Here is a 19,971-nt window from a genome sequence, read left to right on the forward strand (position 1 = left end):
GCACCCAGTGGGGATGGGGGACGAGGGACCGGGGGGTGGGGGACAAGCGAGAGGAAGGCTCTCAGCCCCTCAGATCGACGGGTGCCCAGTGACCTCTGTAGCCGGATGGGGACGCGGGGTTTGAGGCGCCGGGAGCCCCCGCTAACGTTGCCCCCGCCCCGCCCCGGGACGCTTTCTTAACCTCGAGAGGGGCCGATTCCTCCGGCCCCAAGAACCCGGGACCCTCCACCTGGCGGGACGTCCCGCCTCCCGCCCCGCCCGGGCTGTGAACGGGCAGAAACGGGAGCGGCGCCGGGGGTGGGCCCGGCGCGGGGTACCCGGGGTCCGGGATGTGTGGGCGTGGCCCGGCGTGCGGGGCGTGCGGGCGTGGGCGTGGCTACCCTAACTCCGGCTCTAGGTCTCAGTTTCCCTCTCTGTACAACGGGTCCAGTTCGAGAAGGGAGCGGGAGCAGGGCAGCTCCTGGGAAATCGGAGGTCAGAGGTCAGCGCCTCTTCCCCGGCTGCCCACGGTCTCGGAGAAGACCCCCCCCGACACACACACACCTCCCTTCCCCGGCCGGAAGTCCATCACCATAGCAACGCAGCCCACGCTGCCTCCTTCTGGAACCCCCGCCCCCCCAACCCTCCGACTCCTTGCCCGCACCCCTCCACCTCCGGTCTGTGCCCCAGTCCCTCCTCCTTCTCCCCACCTTGCCAGCTTCGTTACCATGGTAGCGCCCCCCCAGCTGCCACGTGGGCGGTGCCAGCTGTCGCCCCTGGCAACGGACCCGGGTAGCAAGGGGAGGGGGGATGACAGGAGGCCCGTGGGAGGCTCCCCCCGGGAGACTGCCCGCGGGGAGGGGCCTGCCCGGGTCCGCAAGGGGGGACGAGGGGATTGCCCCCCGGCTGATCGCCCCCTCGAGTGGGCCCAGATCTCGGGGCAGCGGCATCACCTCTCTACCCCCACCAGACTTCCCTGGGGAATGGGGACAGGGGGAGTCTTGTTCCCCGGCCAGGCGAACGGGGGAGAAGTCCACGGGGGCGGGGAGGACACCCTGATTGTCCCCCATGTGTACCCCGCTTTGATGGCGACAGGGCCTGGGGGGGCTGCTGCATAGAGGATTGGAGGGGTACTGTGGGTCCTCCTGAGTCCCAAGCCCCTCCCCAGGCCAGGCCGCAGAGAGGGGAAAGCGAGAGGATGCAGCGGGCAGAGTTGCCATGGCAACACTTCCGCCCGGTGTTGTCACCGCTGCTTCACGGCGCTCGCGGGGGTAGCGGAAACGGGGGGGAATGGAGCGGGGGGGGGGGGGTGTGCATTCGTGTGTGTCATTACTGGGGTCTGTGTGTCCCATGGGGATCTGGGGGTCATAATGTGCACCTGTGTGGGTCAATGTCTTTCGCCATGTGGCTGTGGTGTGTGTCTTAATCACAGTAGGAGTCAGCTTGTCTATGAGAATGTACGGTCTATATCTCTTATTCCATGACATGCGGGTCCCAGGGTCTGTGACTTTATCCCAGTGTCTGTGTGAGTGTGTGCGTGTCTGTCAGTGGAATCTCCAAGGTCACATGCCCCAAGGCAGGCCTAGGAGCGGTCTCTCTGGCTCCAGCCCACCACCCAGAAGCTTGCACCCTGCTTTCACCTGGGACAGACAGGCTGCCGCTTCCTGGTTTCTGTATATATTTATATATGTTTGTACATATTTATTACCCTATTTATTTATTTATTTATTTCTTTATTTTACTTGTACCTATCTATTCTATGTATTTTATTTTGTTAGTATGTTTGGTTTTGTTCTCTGTCTCCCCCTTTTAGACTGTGAGCCCACTGTTGGGTAGGGACTGTCCTCTATATGTTGCCAGCTTGTACTTCCCAAGCGCTTAGTACAGTGCTCTGCACACAGTAAGCGCTCAATAAATATGATTGATTGATTGATTGATTGGTGAGGGGACCTGCGGGGAAGGGGCAGGTGAGGCAAGCCGCCCTCCCTCCCAGGCCCTTCCCGGACCCCCACTGCCTCCCACCGCCCGCCTCTGGCTCTGACTGGAGAGTGGTTGAGGAAGGGCCTTAGGGAAACAGTGTGTCCTCCTGGCTAGAGCCCAGGCTTGGGAGTCAAGAGAACCGGGTTTCTAATCCCAGATCCGCTCCACCACTTGTCTGTTGTGTGACCTTGGGCAAGCCACTTCACTTCTCTGGGCCTCAGTTCCCTCATCTGTAAAATGGGGGTAAAGACTGTGAGCCCCATGTGAGACAGGGACTGTGACCAACCCGAATTACTGGTATCCTCCCCAGCGTTTAGTACAGTTCCCGGCACAGAGTAAGCGCTTAACAGATACCACAGTTGTTATTATTCTTATTATTATTACAGGGGAGCGCCCAAACTGGCCTGGGCCCCCCGGGCTCCGGAGCCGGACACCGATCGCACGCTCACCTCGGACACAGTCCAGCGAGGCCTGGAGTTTGTCCTGGAGCTCTGGGCTGGACACCTTTTGGACCAGATGGCTGAGCTGGCTCAGGTGCAACTTGGTGACCTCGTGACGTTTGACTTCTGTCCGCACCGCGGCCACGGTCAACTGCCTTTGTGTGTGCATGGTGGCCAGGCCCCCCCCGCCCCTGACCAGTCTACCAGGCCTCACTCTCCCAGCAGGCCCCCATCCGCCCGCCCGTCTGTCTGTCTGACTTCCTGAGTGTGCACGGGAAACCCAGAGGACACACCCTCCCTGCGCGTCGCTGGGTACCCGCCCCCGTACCCCCGGCCCCCACACGAGCCCGCCAGGCTACCCCGGCCCCCTAGACTCGCCAGCCCGGGACTGAAGAGGCAACCTTACTGGCAGATTCATTAATTAATTTACTCATTCATTCCAAGTGGCAGGTGGAGGGGGACTGGGGCAGGGCTGGGTTACAGGTGCCACCTTCTTGCACCCTCACAGCTTTGCGTGCTGGGAAACTAGCTCACCCACAGTCTTAGCATTCATGTGTATTTCTCTGTATTAGTTCATTGTCTAGCCTTACTTTTATCCTTTGTATCTGTGCTCTTTCTCTTGCTCTTATTGGCTTAGCAGTTGGGGTCTGCTTGTCCTCCCACACCCCCTCTCTGCCCCGGCCCCTAGATTGTAAACTCCTGAAGGGCGAGGTCCACGTGTTTCACTTCCAAAGTCCTCTCCCTAGCACGTAGTACGATGCTCTGCACAGGGCATCTAATAAAGACAGCAACTGACTGCACGCAGTATGCTGAGGCCTTCCGTGTTGACAATTCTGTAGTTTTTTAGGGTTTTTTAATGGTATTTCTTAAGTGCTTACAATGCAATAATAATAATAAGGATAATAATTATGGTATTTTTTAAGCGCTTACTGTGTGCCAGACCCTGTGCTAAGTGCTGGGGTAGATACAAGCTAATCAGGTTGGATGCAGTCCTTGTCCGACATGGGGCTCCGAGCCTTCATCCTCACTTTACAGGCGAAGTAACTGAGACACAGAAATGTGAAGTGACTTGCCTGAGGGCTTACAGCAGACAAGTGTTGGAGCCAGGATTAGAACCCAAGTCCTTCTAACTCCCAGGCACTTGTTCTACCCACTAGTCCAGGATGCTTTTCATAGCTTTCCACACTCTCTGGTCTGGCCCACCCTGTCTCGCATGCTGGCTGGCTCACAGTTAGCCCCCTATGCATTGTAAGTATCATCATAATAACGATGATATTTGTTGAGCCCTTGCTATGTGCCAGGCACTGTAATAATAATTGTTCGCTAAGCACTTACTCTATGTCAGGCACTGTACTAAGCTCTGAGATGGATACAAGCAGAGGGGGTTGGACACAGTCTCTGTGCCTCATGGGGCTTCACGGTCTCAATCCCCATTTTACATATGAGGTAATTGAGGCAAAGAAAAGTGAAGTGACTTGTCCAAGGTCACATAGCAGACAAGTGGCAGGGCCGGGACAAGAACCCATGACCTTCTGACTCTGCCCTATCCACTACACCATGTGGAGGACAAGCAGACATACCCTCCCGCATCTACACTCACAGGCTCACTCTGACTTTCAGAATCTAGACTACTTGCCCTTTCCTGCTCACCCCCTTGCACACCTCAGGACCCCGTGGGGCTGGTCAGAGCGGGGCAGGGCAGGGCCACAGGCTGGGTTGGAGGAGAACCCGCCTTCTCCTTCCCTAACCAGGCACGTCAGCTCTAGTGCGTAACAGATCTGAGCTCCTGCTCAGCTCCCTCCTCCCTCCTCCATGCCCCCGTGCAGTGTCAGCTCACCCTTGCCCATCTCCCCACCCACCTGGGCCCCCTTGATGGTTACTCAACCTCAACCACCCCCCTCCCTGGAGAATCTCCCCAGGGGTCGGGGGGCCTGGCAGGGGAGGGGACAGTGCCCAGGGAGAGGGATGCGTGGCGGAGCAGTACACTTGGCTCCAGGGAGGATAGGGGATGGGGTGGATTCTCCTCGAAGGCCAGGCCGCAGCCTGAGACCAGGCAAACTCGCTGGCTACTTATCGCCAACTCACGGCCCCCACCCACCCAGTCGCTAGAGCAAACCCACCCCCTCGGTCGGAGACGATGCCCCCAGTTGGCCTTCCTGATAATGCTAACCCTAACTCCCACCTAAATCGGCCCTGCCCCCTGTCTCCGTCCTGCTGGGCCACCTGCTCTGCCTTGACCCGTGGAGTGTCTTCTCAATCAATTGCTCCGCCCACTCTTCATTCTAAAAAAACCAAAACAGTCATTGTGGTATTTGCTAGGGGCTTACAATGTGCCAAGCTCTGGGCAAAACCCTGGGCCAAGCGCTAGCTAGCTACAAGCTGATGAGTTTGGACATGGCCCCTGGCCTTCCTGGGCTCCCTGCCACGGGGGTCCCTGGTGGGACTGGGGCAGGGGGCTCTGCCTCAGCCCACCCTGGGCCTCTACACTGTAAACTCATTGGGGGCAGGGAATGTATCTGCTTTTTGTTGTAATGTACTCTCCCCAGCGCTTAGTACAGTGCTCAGCACACAGTAAGCGCTCAATAAACATGATTGACCGACTGCCCAGGAGTCCTCAGGGGCCAGCGGAAGTGGGGTGCTCTGTGAACCATGATGTCTATTCCAACAGGATCAGGCCTGCAGTCTTGTTTTGTTTTTTTCTCAATGGTATTTGTTAAGTGCCAGACATTTCTAAGTGCTGGGGTGGACATAGTCCATGTCCAGTTTGGGGCTCACGGCCTTAATCCCCATTTTACAGATGAGGTAACTGAGGCCCAGAGAAGTGAAGTGACTTGTCCAAGGCCACAGCAGACAAGTGGCAGAGCCAGACTAGAACCCAGGTCCTCCTGATTCCTAGGCCCATGCTCTAGCCACTAGGCTACTCTTTTTCTTAACCTGTTTCTTTCCAGTTGTTCCCCTTGATTTCTTGGTGGGCTCTGTTACCGGGGACCTGCAGGCCGGCTCTGTGATGACTTGCTCTGGTGGCAATGTTCTTGCGTGGGTGTTCCTACCTGAGCACCATTGGGTCAATGGGTGTGTCCACCGTGGAGGCGGTGAAGGGAGGGGTGGGGGGTGTCCACGAGTGTCCACAGGGGAAAGCAGGCATATTCAAAGGGAAACGCTTGGTGCCACGATATGGGGGTGCTCCTCTCTATTATTATTAGTATTAGGCAGTTAGTCCCTTGTGGGCAGGGAACATGTCCACCTGTCCACGTTTTGTTTTGTTGCCTGTCACCCCCTTCGATTGATTTATTGAGCGCTTGCAGAGCACTGTACTTAGCGCTTGGGAAGTACAAGTTGGCAACATATAGAGACGGTCCCTACCCAACAGTGGGCTCACAGTTTAGAAGGGGGGAGACAGAGAACAAAACAAAACATATTAACAAAATAAAATAAATAGAATAGATATGTACAAGTCAAATAAATAAATAAATAGAGTAATAAATACGTTCAAACATATATACATATATACAGGTGCTGTGGGGAAGGGAAGGAGGTAAGGCGGGGGGGATGTAGAGGGGGAAGAGGGGGAGTGGAAGGAGGGGGCTCAGTCTGGGAAGGCCTCCTGGAGGAGGTGAGCTCTCAGTAGGGCCTTGAAGGGAGGAAGAGAGCTAGCTTGGCGGATGGGCAGAGGGAGGGCATTCCAGGCCCGGGGGATGACGTGGGCCAGGGGTCGATGGCGGGACAGGCGAGAACGAGGCACGGTGAGGAGATTAGCGGCGGAGGAGCGGAGGGTGCAGGCTGGGCTGTAGAAGGAGAGAAGGGAGGTGAGGTAGGAGGGGGCGAGGGGATGGATGGACAGCCTTGAAGCCCAGGGTGAGGAGTTTCTGCCTGTTGCGTAGGTTGATTGGTAGCCACTGGAGATTTTTGAAAAGGGGAGTAACATGCCCAGAGCGCTTCTGGACAAAGACAATCCGGGCAGCAGCATGAAGTATGGATTGAAGTGGGAAGAGACAAGAGGATGGGAGATCAGAGAGGAGGCTGATACAGTAGTCCAGACGGGATAGGATGAGAGCTTGAACGAGCAGGGTAGCGGTTTGGATGGAGAGGAAAGGGCGGATCTTGGCGATCTTGCGGAGCTGAGACCGGCAGGTTTTGGTGACGGCTTGGATGTGAGGGGTGAACGAGAAAGCGGAGTGGAGGATGACACCAAGGCTGCGGGCTTGTGGGATGGGAAGGATGGTAGTGCCATCAACAGTGATGGGAAAGTCAGGGAGAGGACAGGGTTTGGGAGGGAAGACAAGGAGTTCAGTCTTGGACATGTTGAGTTTAGGTGGCGGGCAGACATCCAGACGGAGATGTCCTGAAGGCAGGAGGAAGATGCGAGCCTGGAGGGAGGGGGAGAGAGCAGGGGCAGAGATGTAGATCTGGGTGTCATCAGCATAGAGATGATAGTTGAAGCCGTGGGAGCGAATGAGGTCACCAAGGGAGTGAGTGTAGATCGAGAACAGAAGGGGACCAACAACTGAACCTTGGGGAACCCCCACAGTGAGGGGATGGGAGGGGGAGGAGGAGCCTGCAAAAGAGACTGAGAATGAACGACCGGAGAGATAAGAGGAGAACCAGGAGAGGACGGAGTCTGTGAAGCCAAGGTTGGATAGCGTGTTGAGGAGAAGGGGGTGGGCCACAGTGTCAAAGGCAGCTAAGAGGTCGAGGAGGATTAGGACAGAATAGGAGCCGTTGGATTCGGCAAGCAGGAGGTCATTGGTGACCTTTGAGAGGGCAGTTTCCATGGAATGTAGGGTTAGGCGGGGACCGTCTCTATATGTTGCCAACTTGTACTTCCCAAGCGCTTAGTATAGTGCTCTGCACACAGTAAGCGCTCAATAAATACGATTGAATGAATGAATGAATGAATGAATGACGGTTGTATTGTGCTCTGGGAAGAGCTTGGTACAGTGCTCTGCCCACATGCTCTGCCTGCAGCAAGCACTCCATTAGTGCCATTGATGGATTGTCCATAAGGGTGCGTGGCAGCGTGAGTGCAGCGGGGTCGGGTGGAGTGGGGAGGACCTCCCTCACGTCCCTCAGTCCGACGCCCCCGCCCCGACCGCCGACCCCTCACCCAGAGCCCCTCAGTGAACTGGTTTTCATCAGTGTCTTCAAAGCACGTCAAATCACGTCTTCAACAGTAAACTCGTTGTGGGCAGGGAACATGCCTAGCAAATAGCACACTTCCCCCCTATTTCAAAGCCCTACTGAAAGCTCATCTCCTCCAGGAGGCCTTCCCAGACTGACACCCCTTTTCCTCTGCTCCTCCTCCCCTCCCTATCACCCCAACTCTCTCCTTCTGCTCTACCCCCCTCCCTACTCCACAGCACTTGTCTATGTACATATTTATTATTCTATTTATTTTATTAATAATTTGTATATATCTAGAATTCTATTTATATTGATGCTACTGTTGCCTGTGTCCTTGTTTTATTGTGTTGTCTGTCTCCCCACTTCCAGACCGTGAATCCGTTGTTGGGTAGGGATTGTCTCTATCCGCTGCCGAATTGTACTTTCCAAGTGCTTAGTACAGTGCTCTAGCGCTCAATAAATACGATTGAATGATTGAATGAATGAATGAAGGCACTCTGTTACAGTGCCCGCTTCGAAGCGCTTAAGTAGTGCTCTAGCGCTCAATAGATACGATTGAATGAATGAATGAAGGCACTCTGTTACAGTGCCCTCTCCGAAGCGCTTAGGTAATAATAATAATAATAATAATAATAATAGCATTTATTAAGCGCTTCCTATGTGCAAAGCACTGTTCTAAGTGCTGGGGAGATTACAACGTGATCAGGTTGTCCCACGGGGGGCTCACAGTCTTCATCCCCATTTTACAGATGAGGCAACTGAGGCCCAGAGAAGTGAAGTGACTTGCCCAAAGTCACACAGCTGACAATTGGCGGAGCCGGGATTTGAACCCATGACCTCTGACTCCAAAGCCCGGGCTCTTTCCGATGAGCCACGCTGCTTCTCTAGAGCACTTCTCACGTAGTGCTCTAGCGCTCAATAAAGACGATTGAATGAATGAATGAAGGCACTCTGTTACAGTGCCCTCTCCGAAGCGCTTCTCCAGCCCAGCCCGCAGCCTCCGCTCCTCTGCCGCTCATCTCCTCACCGTTCCTCGTTCTCGCCTGTCCCGCCATCGACCCCCGGCCCGCGTCCTCCCCCAGGCCTGAAATGCCCTCCCTCTGCCCATCCGCCAAGCTCGCTCTCTTCCTCCCTTCAAGGCCCTACTGAGAGCTCACCTCCTCCCGGAGGCCTTCCCACACTGAGCCCCCTCCTTCCTCTCCCCCTCGTCCCCCCTCCATCCCCCCATCTTACCTCCTTCCTTTCCCCACAGCACCTGTATATATGTATATATTTTTGTACATATTTATTACTCTATTTATCTGACTTGTACATATCTATTCTATTTATTTTATTTTGTCAGTATGTTTGGTTTTGTTCTCTGTCTCCCCCTTTTAGACTGTGAGCCCACTGTTGGGCAGGGACTGTCGCTATATGTTGCCACCTTGTACTTCCCAATCGCTTAGTACAGTGTTCTGCACACATAAGCGCTCAATAAATATGATTGATTGATTGATTGATTGTCTCTATATGTTGCCAACTTGTACTTCCCAAGCGTTTAGTACAGTGCTCTGCACACAGCAAGTGCTCAATAAATACGATTGATTGATTGACTGATTGATTAAGTAGTGCTGGGCACACAGTAAGGGCTCAATAGAGAAGCAGCATGGCTCAGTGGAAAGAGCCTGGGCTTTGGAGTCAGAGGTCACGGGTTCAAATCCTGACTCCGTCAATTGCCTATGTGACCTTGGGCAAGTCACTTAACTTCTCTGTGCCTCAGTTCCTTCATCTGTAAAATGGGGGTTAAGACTGTGAGCCCCCCGTGGGATAACCTGATCACCTTGGAACCTCCCCAGCGCTTAGAACAGTGCTTTGCACATAGTAATCAATCAATAAATCAATCGTATTTATTGAGCGCTTACTGTGTGCAGAGCACTGGACTAAGCGCTTGGGAAGTACAAGTTGGCAACATATAGAGACAGTCCCTACCCAACGGTGGGCTCACAGTCTAAAAAGTAAGCGCTTAATAAATGCCATTATTATTATTGAGAAGCAGCGTGGCTCAGTGGAAAGAGCCCAGGCTTTGGAGTCAGAGGTCATGGGTTCAAATCCCGGCTCCGCCAATTGTCAGCTGTGTGACTTTGGGCAAGTCACGTCACTTCTCTGGGCCTCAGTTCCCTCATCTGTAAAATGGGGATGAAGACTGTGAGCCCCCCGGGGGACAACCTGATCAATCAATCAATCAATCAATCGTATTTATTGAGCGCTTACTGTGTGCAGAGCACTGGACTAAGCGCTTGGGAAGTCCAAGTTGGCAACATATAGAGACAGTCCCTACCCAACAGTGGGCTCACAGTCTAAAAGGGGGAGACAGAGAACAAAACCAAACATGCTAACAAAATAAAATAAATGGAATAGATATGAACAAGTCAAATAAATAAATAAATAAATGGAGTAATAAATATGTACAAACAAATATACATATATACAGGTGCTGTGGGGAAGAGAAAGAGGTAAGATGGGGGGGATGGAGAGGGGGACGAGGGGGAGAGGAAGGAAGGGGCTCAGTCTGGGCCCCAATCTGATCACCTTGTATACCCCCAGAGCTTAGAACAGTGCTTTGCACATAGTAAGCGCTTAATAAATGCCATTATTATGATGATGAATAGATCCGATGGCCGGATGCAGGTCCCGTCCATCACCTTGGCCACGCCCTTTTCCCCGCCCCGTCCTCCCTCCCTCCCTCCCTCCCTCCCTCCTAAGAGGGCGAACGAGGAACCCGGGCTGGGCGGGCGTTCCCAGAGCGACGGTTCCCCGAGCCAATCAGGCGCTTAGACTGGGCGCGGCCCCACCAATCCAGCGCCGTGGGCGGGGCGGCGCAGGCGCAGAGCGCCGGGCTCGCCTGGCAGATTTAAAGAGCCAGGAGGGTCCGGCGGCCGCGCAGCCGTCCGCGTCGTCCCCCGCCAGCCTGCAGGATGGTCTGCGGAGGCTTCGCCTGCTCCAAGAACGCGCTCTGCGCGCTGAACGTGGTGTACATGGTGAGGGGCTGCCCGGAGGCAGGGCCCGGGACCCGGGACACGGGGGCCAGGGACCGGGGTGGGGGGTGGGGGGGCATCCGGGGCCCTGCCCAGCCTCAGTTTCCCCGTGGACTGCAGATAAATCCATAAATCAATCATATTTATTGAGCGCTTACTATGTGCAGAGCACTGTACTAAGCGCTGGGGAGGCTACAAGGTGATCCCTTCAAGGCCCTACTGAGAGCTCACCTCCTCCAGGAGGCCTTCCCAGGCTGAGCCCCTTCCTTCCTCTCCCCCTCGTCCCCCTCTCCATCTCCCCCATCTTACCTCCTTCCCTTCCCCACAGCCCCTGTGTATATGTTTGTACATATTTATTACTCTATTTTACCTGTACATAGCTATTCTATTTATTTTCTTTTGTTAGTATGTTTGGTTTTGTTCTCTGTCTCCCCCTTTTAGACTGTGAGCCCACTGCTGGGTAGGGACCGTCTCTATATGTTGCCAACTTGGACTTCCCAAGCGCTTAGTCCAGTGCTCTGCACACAGTAAGCGCTCAATAAATACGATTGATTGATTGATCAGCTTGTCCGCCGGGGGGCTCGCAGTCTTCATCCCCATTTTTACAGATGAGGGAACTCAGGCCCAGTGAAGTGACTTGCCCAAAGTCACACAGCTGACAGTTGGCGGAGTCGGGATTTGAACCCACGACCTCTGACTCTGAAGGCCGGGCTCTTTCCACTGAGCCACGGAGATGGGGTTCGGGGACTATTTGCCCGGGAGGGGGCGCCCCTGTGGGCCGTGTTGGGCGGGGAAGGGGGTCCTCGCCCCGAAGGGCCGGGGCACTGCCCGCTGCTGCCCAGACCCGCTGTCCCTTTAACAAATGCCATCGTTATTATTATTATTATTATTATTATTATTATTATTATTATTATTATTATTATATTACCATTTTATTATTGTTGTTGTTTACTATATTATCATTTTAATTATTATTTAATAGTTATTTTATAAATAGAGAAGCAGCGTGGCTCAGTGGAAAGAGCACGGGCTTTGGAGTCAGAGGGCATGGGTTCGAATCCCGGCTCCACCACATGTCTGCTGTGTGATCTTGGGCAAGCCACTTAGCTTCTCTGAGCCTCAGTTCCCTCGTCTGTAAAATGGGGATTAAAACCGTGAGCCCCATGTGGGACAGCCTGATCACCTTGTATCCCCCCCAGCGCTTAGAACAATGCTTTGCATATAGTAAGCGCTTAATAAATGCCACCATTATCATCATAAATATAAATATGATTACAGTTATAATATTATTCTTATTATATAATTATTAATGGTAATAATTATTACTATTATTACCATGAGATGGTAATAATAATATATTATTACCATCTTACCTCCTTCCCTTCCCCACAGCACCTGTATATATGTATATATGTTTGTACATATTTATTACTCTATTTATCTTACTTGTACATATCTATTCTATTTATTTTATTTTGTTAGAAAGGTTTGGTTTTGTTCTCTGTCTCCCCCTTCTAGACTGTGAGCCCGCTGTTGGGTAGGGACTGTCTCTATATGTTGCCAACTTGGACTTCCCAAGCGCTTAGTCCAGTGCTCTGCACACAGTAAGCGCTCAATAAATACGATTGATTGATTGATTGATTTCGCTGACCGGAAGCTGTTGTTGTTGCCCTCTCCCCGCCTCCCTGGGCTGCGCCCCCGCGGTGGTCCCCTCTCCCCTCTCTCCCCGCCCCCGCAGCTGGTGGGGTTATTGCTGATCGGCGTGGCGGCCTGGGGCAAGAGCCAGAGCTTGGAGCCCAGCGACCACATCATCGGGGGCATCATCGCCGTGGGCGTCTTCCTCCTCCTCATCGCCGTCGCCGGCCTCATCGGAGCCATCAACCACCACCAAGTCCTTCTCTTCTTTGTATCCTTCTCTGCGGTTGGGGCCGGGCCGACCCCGAGGGGAGGGCAGGAGAGGGGAGGACCCCGGCCGGAGGGTGGAGCGGGCGGGGTGAGATGGAGCCGGTCCATTCCCCGCCTCCCGCACCTCCCCTTGCCACGGTCCACTGAGGCCAGAGCGGGAGTGTGAAGACTGGGCTCAGCCGGCAGCCACAGCAACGGGCACCGTGCCCGGTCGGTTAGCCCCCCTGAACCCTGCCCAGTACATGATCATCCTAGGGTTGGTCTTCATTGTCCAGTTTGGCATCTCCTGCTCCTGTCTGGCCATCAACAAGGAGAAACAGGTGAGGCTTCCCCCATCCCCCTAATCGGGGGTGGAACTGGGGGTCCGGAGGGAGAGGGCTTCTCGCAGGGTCCGGTGAGGACCCAGACCTCTCCCACCTCCCTCCTCAGGTGGCCCTCCTAAACGCATCCTGGAGGGTCATGGGCCCCGTGGCACGCATCAGAGTGGAGCAGCGCCTGGATTGCTGCGGCTTCCTGAATGGCACTGCCGACTTCGCCGGAGACTGGGACGCCTGCACCGCGGTGAGGGGGAAGGCGAGGGGCGGAGGGGGGCCGGGGGGAAACGGGCACGGTGGCGAGGGCACCGCTCCGGTGCTGTGGCTCGCCCTCTTGAACCCGTCGGCTGGGGAGCATCAGGTCTCCACCGAGCCCCCCAGGGTAGCCGATCACACTCGAACCTCCCCAGCACTGCAAGACCACCCCCTTGGTCCCCTGCCCTGCTTGTGGAGACAATATCCTGAAACACGCAGACGAGGCCCTCAGGATCCTGGGTGGGGTCGGCCTGTTCTTCAGCTTCACCGAGGTAATCGCCTCGGCCCTGTTCCCCTGTCCCTTCCGCATCCCCCCCCCCCCAACTTCGGTCTCTGCCCCTGCCCCCGCACCATCCCCTGTGCACCCACCCTGCCTGTCCCGTTCCCATCCCCAGGTGCTGGGTGTGTGGCTGGCACTGAGGTATCGGAACCAGAAGGATCCACGGGCGAATCCCAGCGCTTTTCTCTAACCGGGAAGGGCCAGGGGAGCCAGTGGGGAGCCCCACATGGCGAAGGAGCCGAGGCGTCTTTCGTTCTCCCAGCTGATCTGGGCGGCCGCGGCTCCAGCTCCCGCTTGGACTTGAGGCGTGGGGGTCGGGGTCCCTCCTCCCTCCTTCCCTCCATCCTTCCCTCCCTTACTCAGAGATGGTGTGTAGTTGAGGGGAGCCCCGTGGACACTGCACTCCTCTGCCCCCAACCCACACCTCCCTCCAGCAGTTGAACTGTCACTGGGAACTTTTATTAATGTTAAAAACGGAAAAAAATAAAATCCCTTTTTCACATACCGCAGTCCGCTCCTCTTCAGAAGAACAGAAGCAGAACAGAGGCGGAAGGTCGGCTTTCCATTTTCCTCTTGAATACCAAAAGGGGAAGCAGGGCCCTGGGGGTGGGGCGGGGGAGTGGAGCTGCAAGCTTCGGGGTGGGGAGCGCTGGTGGAGAAGGGGGCTGGGGGTAGGGGGTGGACCTGGGCCACGTGGCTCCTGTCTGGAACGGGGTCTGGGGGCTCCCACAGAAGTGGTGAGCCAAAGCAAGGAAGGCCAAGGTGCCCCGCTGGATGTTAAAGGCCAGCCTGTCCTGGTAGGCAGGGGAGTTGGGCAGAGAGTTCCTGGCTTTCCCAGCCCCTCCCACACCCCTCACCCCCACCTCACCTTCCAGTACTCTTCCTCCCCATCTACAGCAGCCTTCCCCCCAGCCCGGCCCCTCCAGTTCAGGCGCAGCTCTGGTCAGTGGCTGTCAGTCCTCCTCTGTGCCAGAAGCCCTGTCAGCCTGCCTGTGGGAAGGAGAGGATGAAAAGGGGGGCGGCTGCAGCTACCAGTAGCATCCATCCTCCCCCCCCCCCCCCGGAAAAAAAATGTGGCTAAGTTGATCCACTTTCGTGTACCTCTAGGAGAGGCCTGGGGAGGGGGCAGAGGTCAGTGCTGAATGGGTGGCATGGTCGGGGGGAGTGAAGAGTCAGGGATTTGCCACTGTCTCGTTGCAGTGCATCTTAGTGAGGCAGCATCCACCCACCGCTCCATGTGTCCACAGGCGTGGTGTTGCCTGACGGGAGCAGGATGACAGCGGTCTAGTACCACGGGGTCACAACCGCAGGGTGGAGGGCAGGGGACAGAAGGTCCTGGATCTCTGGGGGGATGGCCTATGGGGCACGGGGCTCAGCACGCAGCCCTAACCTCTGGGGGCAAAGACTGGAGCACCAGCGAGCCTACAGATCAGCGATTCGTTCCATCAATCTTATTAAGTGGTTACTGTGTGCAGAGCACTGTACTAAGCACTTGTGAAAGTACAGTATTTTCTGCCCCACACGCGTGCTCGGTCCAGGGCCGGCCCGGGGGCTTGCTGCTCTGTGGGTCCAGTTCCAATGGACTGCCCTCCACCCCTGCAGGGAGCTGGCACCTCTGCTGCTGTGGAGGTCCAGCCCCAGTGGACTCTCTCTGCCCCTTGACAGAGCTGGCACCTCTGGAGCGTTGGGGGTCCAGCCCCAAGGCAGGGAGCTGACCCTTGTGCTGCTGGGGCCCAGCCCCTCCACTCCTCCTGGAAGCACCAGCTGGCAGCCGTGGGTTCGTGCCAGGCTCAAAGCCGCCAGCTTCACCTGACCGCCAGTGGACACTAGCACAAGCTCAGGCTTCGGGATCCCGGGTGTTGGTAGTCAGTAAGTCAACCACTCAGTCAATCGTGCTTACTGTGTGCAGAGCACTGTACTAAGCGCTTGGGGTAATATCTAATAATAGACGCATTCCCTGCCCACAACGAGCTTACCATCTATAGGGGGAGATAGACATTAATAGAAATAAATACATTATAGATGTGTACGTAAGTGCTGGGCGGCGGGGGGCGAATAGAGGGAGCAAGTCAGGGTGACACACAAGGGAGTTGAAAATGAGAAAAGAGTTTAGGGAAGGCATCTTGGAGATGTGCCTTCAATAAGGCTTTGAAGAGGGGGAGAGTCATTGTCTGTGGGTTATGAGAAGGGAGGGCATTCAAGGCCGGAGGCAGGATGTGGATGAGAGGTCAGCGGTGAAATAGATGAGAATGAGGTACAGTGAGGTTAGCAGTAGCGGAGCGAGGTGTGTGGGTTGGGTTGTCGTAGGAGAGTAAAGAAGTGAGGTAGGAGGGGGCAAGGCGATCAAGTGCTTTAAAACCAAGGGTAAGGAGTTTCAGCTTGATGCTGCAGTGGATGGCAACAAATGGAGGACCTTGTGAAACTGGGAAACACAGCCTGAATGTTTTTGTAGGAAAATGATCCGGCCAGCAGAGTGAACGATGGACTGGAGTGGGTGAAGGAGAGGAGGCTGGGAGGTCAGTGAGGTTGCTGATAGCGTAATCAAGGTGGAATAGGGTAAGCGGTGGGATGATACGGTTGGAGTTGAGGAAGTCCAAAATAGGCTGGAGCTGGTGTTTATGGGGCTGGGGCCAGGCGAGGAGGCTGTGAGGGGATGTCTGACCCCAGGGTCTACCTCCAGCCCTCTGCCTCTCCCGGTTGCCCCAGCCATGTCTTGCACTGGGCCAGGGGGGACAAGCATCCCTCAGGGAAGAAGGGGGCGCAAAGGTCTTCAGGGTCTGGAAATGTCTTTGAAGAGCAATGTCACTTTTTAGTGCTTGTAGTACTTGCTAAGCCCATACTAAGGGCCGGACATGGTCCCAAACCCTGGGGAAGAAACAAGATAAGCAGGTTTGACACAGTCCCTGTCCCACATGGGCTTCACAGTCTAAATTGGAGGGAGGAGGATTTAATCCCCATTTTACAGAGGTAGGAACGGAGGCCTAGAGAAGTTAAGGGATTTGCCTATGGTCACGGAGCAGCCAAGGAGCAGAGTGGAAGTTTGAACTCTGGTCCTCCGAGTCCCAGGCTTGGGCCCTATTCCTTAGCCCACGCGGCACCTTGAGCTCATGCTTCGAGCGGAGGAAGGTAGTGAGGCCCACTAGACTGGAGGGCCAGACATTCATTCCATTCAATTGTATTTATTGAGCGCTTACTGTGTGCAGAGCACTGTACTAAGCGCTTGGGAAGTACAAGTTGGCAACATATAGAGACGGTCCCTACCCACAGTGGGCTCACAGCTAGAAGGGGGGGGGGGGGACAGAGAACAAAACAAAACATATTAACAAAATAAAATAAATAGAATAAATATGTACAAATAAAATAGAGTAATCAATCATTTAGTCGTATTGAGCGCTTACTGTGTGCAGAGCACTGTACTAAGCGCTTGGGAAGTACAAGTTGGCAACATATAGAGACAGTCCCTACCCAACAGTGGGCTCACAGCTAGAAGTGGGGGGGGGGGGGACAGAGAACAAAACAAAACATATTAACAAAATAAAATAAATAGAATAAATATGTACAAAAAGAATAGTCATCAATCAATCGTATTTATTGAGCACTTACTGTGTGCAGAGCACTGTACTAAGCGCTTGGGAAGTACAAGTTGGCAACATATAGAGATGGTCCCTACTCAACAGTGGGCTCACAGCTAGAAGCGGGGGGACAGAGAACAAAACAAAACATATTAACAAAATAAAATAAATAGAATAAATATGTACAAATAAAATAGAGTAATAAATCAATCAATCAACCGTATTTATTGAGCGCTTACTGTGTGCAGAGCACTGTACTAAGCGCTTGGGAAGTACAAGTTGGCAAAATATAGAAACAGTCCCTACCCAACAGTGGGCTCACAGTCTAAAAGGGGAGACAGAGAACAAGACCAAACATACTAACAAAATAAAATAAATAGAATAGATATGTACAAGTAAAATAAATAAATAGAGCAATAAATACGTACAAACATATACAAGTGCTGTGGGGAGGGGAAGGAGGTAAGGCGAGGAGGGGGAGAGGGAGGAGGGGGCTCAGTCTGGGCTCATTCATGTCCTTCCCCTCCTCCTCCAGCGCTTAGCACAGTGCTTTGCACATAGTAAGCGCTTAAGAAATGCCATCATTCTTATTCTCCTTTTCCCAGGCGCGTCCCCGCCCCCGTGGAATACGATTGAATGAATGAATGAATGAATGGGAAATCGGCGCCGCGGCGCCACCTCGCGGACGAGGGTGGCGGCGGCGGGGTCGCCACGGAGACCGTCCTGTGGCCCCGACCTCGGCCGGAGGCTCGGATGGCACAGTAGTGTCAATCCTGCCGCTGCCCCCGAGAGGCTCTGCCTTGGGGACCCCACGCCGCCAATCAATCAATCAATCGTATTTATTGAGCGCTTACTGTGTGCAGAGCACTGGACTAAGCGCTTGGGAAGTACATGCTGGCAACATATAGAGACGGTCCCTACCCAACCAGTGGGCTCACAGTCTAAAAGGGGGAGACAGAGAACGAAACCAAACATACTAACAAAAGAAAATAAATAGAATAGATATCAATCAATCAATCAATCGTATTTATTGAGCGCTTACTGTGTGCAGAGCACTGGACTAGGCGCTTGGGAAGTCCAAGTTGGCAACATATAGAGACAGTTCCTACCCAACAGTGGGCTCACAGTATAAAAGGGGCAGACAGAGAACAAAGCCAAACATACTAACAAAAGAAAATAAATAGAACAGATATCAATCAGTCAATCGTATTTATTGAGCGCTTACTGTGTGTGTGCGCAGAGCACTGGACTAAGCGCTTGGGAAGTACAAGTTGGCAACATATAGAGACGGTCCCTTCCCAACGGCGGGTTCACAGTCTAGAAGGGGGAGACAGAGAACAAAACCAAACATACTAACAAAATAAAATAAATAGCATAGATATGTACAAGTCAAATAGAGTAATAAGTATGTACAGTCATATATACAGGTGCTGTGGGGAAGGGAAGGAGGTAAGATGGGGGGCATGGAGAGGGGGACGAGGGGGAGAGGAAGGAAGGGGCTCAGTGTGGGAAGGCCTCCTGGAGGAGGTGAGCTCTCAGTAGGGCCTTGAAGGGAGGAAGAGAGCGAGCTTGGCGGATGGGCAGAGGGAGGCCATTCCAGGCCCGGGGGAGGACGTGGGCCGGGGATCGACGGCGGGACGGGCGAGAACGAGGCCTAACGGTGAGGAGATAAGCGGCAGAGGAGCGGAGGGTGCTGGCTGGGCTGGAGAAGGAGAGAAGGGAGGGGAGGTAGGAGGGGGCTGAGGGGATGGACAGCCAACCGTCGTCACCCCCGGGCCCCAGAAAGCGCCCCGCACTCTGGGCGGGGCCGGGAGGCCCGGAGTCGTCGGGCTCGCCGACTCCATCGCCATCGCCGGCCACTCTGTCCCTGCCAAGCGGCCGCACCGCAGCCCCGGTCGGCTGGAGCGAAGCCCTCCCCGAGACGCTCCGCCGGGGGACCGGAGGAGGGGCTGGGGAGCCGGGCACGTGACCGGTTGCTATCGCACGTGACTAAATCCTCCTCGGCGGAGACGGGAGACGGGGGGCGCGGGACCCGCCCTCCCACCGCCGCCGAGTTACGGGGCCCACGTGACCGGACACCGCTGCTCTCGGGGAAATGGGGGGACGGGGGAGGGGGGAGGGGCGGAGCCTCAGCTTGTTGCCAGGGAAACCGGGGCTTCACGGGGGTCCCGGTGGGTGCCATCGTAACCATCTCTGTCTCTGTCTTCCTCGGCCTGTTTATTATTTATGGATTAGTTATGGGTTCTAATCCCGGCTCCGCCCCTTGTCAGCTGGGTGACTTTGGGCAAGTCACTTCTCTGGGCCTCAGTGACCTCATCTGGAAAATGGGGACTAATCAATCAATCGTATTTATTGAGCGCTTACTGTGTGCAGAGCACTGGACTAAGCGCTTGGGAAGTGCAAGTCGGCAACACATAGAGACAGTCCCTACCCAACAGCGGGCTCGCAGTCTAGAAGGGGGAGACAGAGAACAAAACCAAACACACTAACACAATAAAATAAATAGAATAGATATGTACAAGAAAGATAAATAAATAATAATAATGTTGGCATTTGTTAAGTGCTTACTATGTGCAAAGCACTGTTCTAAGCGCTGGGGGGGATACAAAGTGATCAGGTTGTCCCATGTGGGGCTCACAGTCTTAATCCCCATTTTACAGATGAGGTAACTGAGGTTCAGAGAAGTGAAGTGATTTGCCCAAGGTCCCACAGCAGACATGTGGCGGAGCGGGATTCGAACCCATGACCTCTGACTCCAAAGCCCGGGCTCTTTCCACTGAGCCACGCTGCTTCTCAACAAATAAATAGGGTAATAAATATGTACAAAGACTAAGACTAAGACTGTGAGCCCCACGGGGGACAACCTCACCACCTTGTATCTACCTCAGCGCTTAGAACAGTGCTTGGCGCATAGTAAGCGCTTCACAGACACCATCATTATTATTGTTATTATTTCGAATAATAAATGAGGCCAGTTTCGGGGTCGTTGTCTCTTGGTGCCTCCCCACCTGTCCGTCTCCAAATTACACGTACGGCCACACGATAAGACTAATCATAGTGATAGTGGTCGTGTTTGTTAAACGCTTAGCAGCGTGGCTTAGTGGAAAGAGC

General features: G+C 54.5%; 1 protein-coding gene across 1 annotated transcript; it reads left to right on the forward strand.

The window, feature by feature from the left end:
- The first annotated feature begins 10,433 nt into the window (after positions 1-10,433).
- Positions 10,434-13,790, forward strand: TSPAN31 (tetraspanin 31). The gene is made up of 6 exons (XM_038752883.1): positions 10,434-10,537; positions 12,273-12,440; positions 12,679-12,759; positions 12,869-13,000; positions 13,164-13,280; positions 13,404-13,790. Exons 1-6 carry the CDS (start codon positions 10,475-10,477, stop codon positions 13,476-13,478), a joined length of 636 nt encoding a protein of 211 aa, XP_038608811.1. The 5' UTR covers positions 10,434-10,474; the 3' UTR covers positions 13,479-13,790.
- The last annotated feature ends 6,181 nt before the right edge of the window (positions 13,791-19,971 follow it).

This window comes from Tachyglossus aculeatus, chromosome 10, assembly GCF_015852505.1.
Source record: "Tachyglossus aculeatus isolate mTacAcu1 chromosome 10, mTacAcu1.pri, whole genome shotgun sequence".
Taxonomy (NCBI): Eukaryota; Metazoa; Chordata; class Mammalia; order Monotremata; family Tachyglossidae; genus Tachyglossus; species Tachyglossus aculeatus.

Bases quoted from the DNA above. Each gene is read 5' to 3' on its own strand.
- TSPAN31 (XM_038752883.1), top strand. From the start codon at position 10,475: ATGGTCTGCGGAGGCTTCGCCTGCTCCAAGAACGCGCTCTGCGCGCTG. The intron at 13,001-13,163 runs GTGAGGGGGAAG...GAACCTCCCCAG, and splicing joins ACTGGGACGCCTGCACCGCG to CACTGCAAGACCACCCCCTT. The intron at 13,281-13,403 runs GTAATCGCCTCG...TCCCATCCCCAG, and splicing joins TGTTCTTCAGCTTCACCGAG to GTGCTGGGTGTGTGGCTGGC.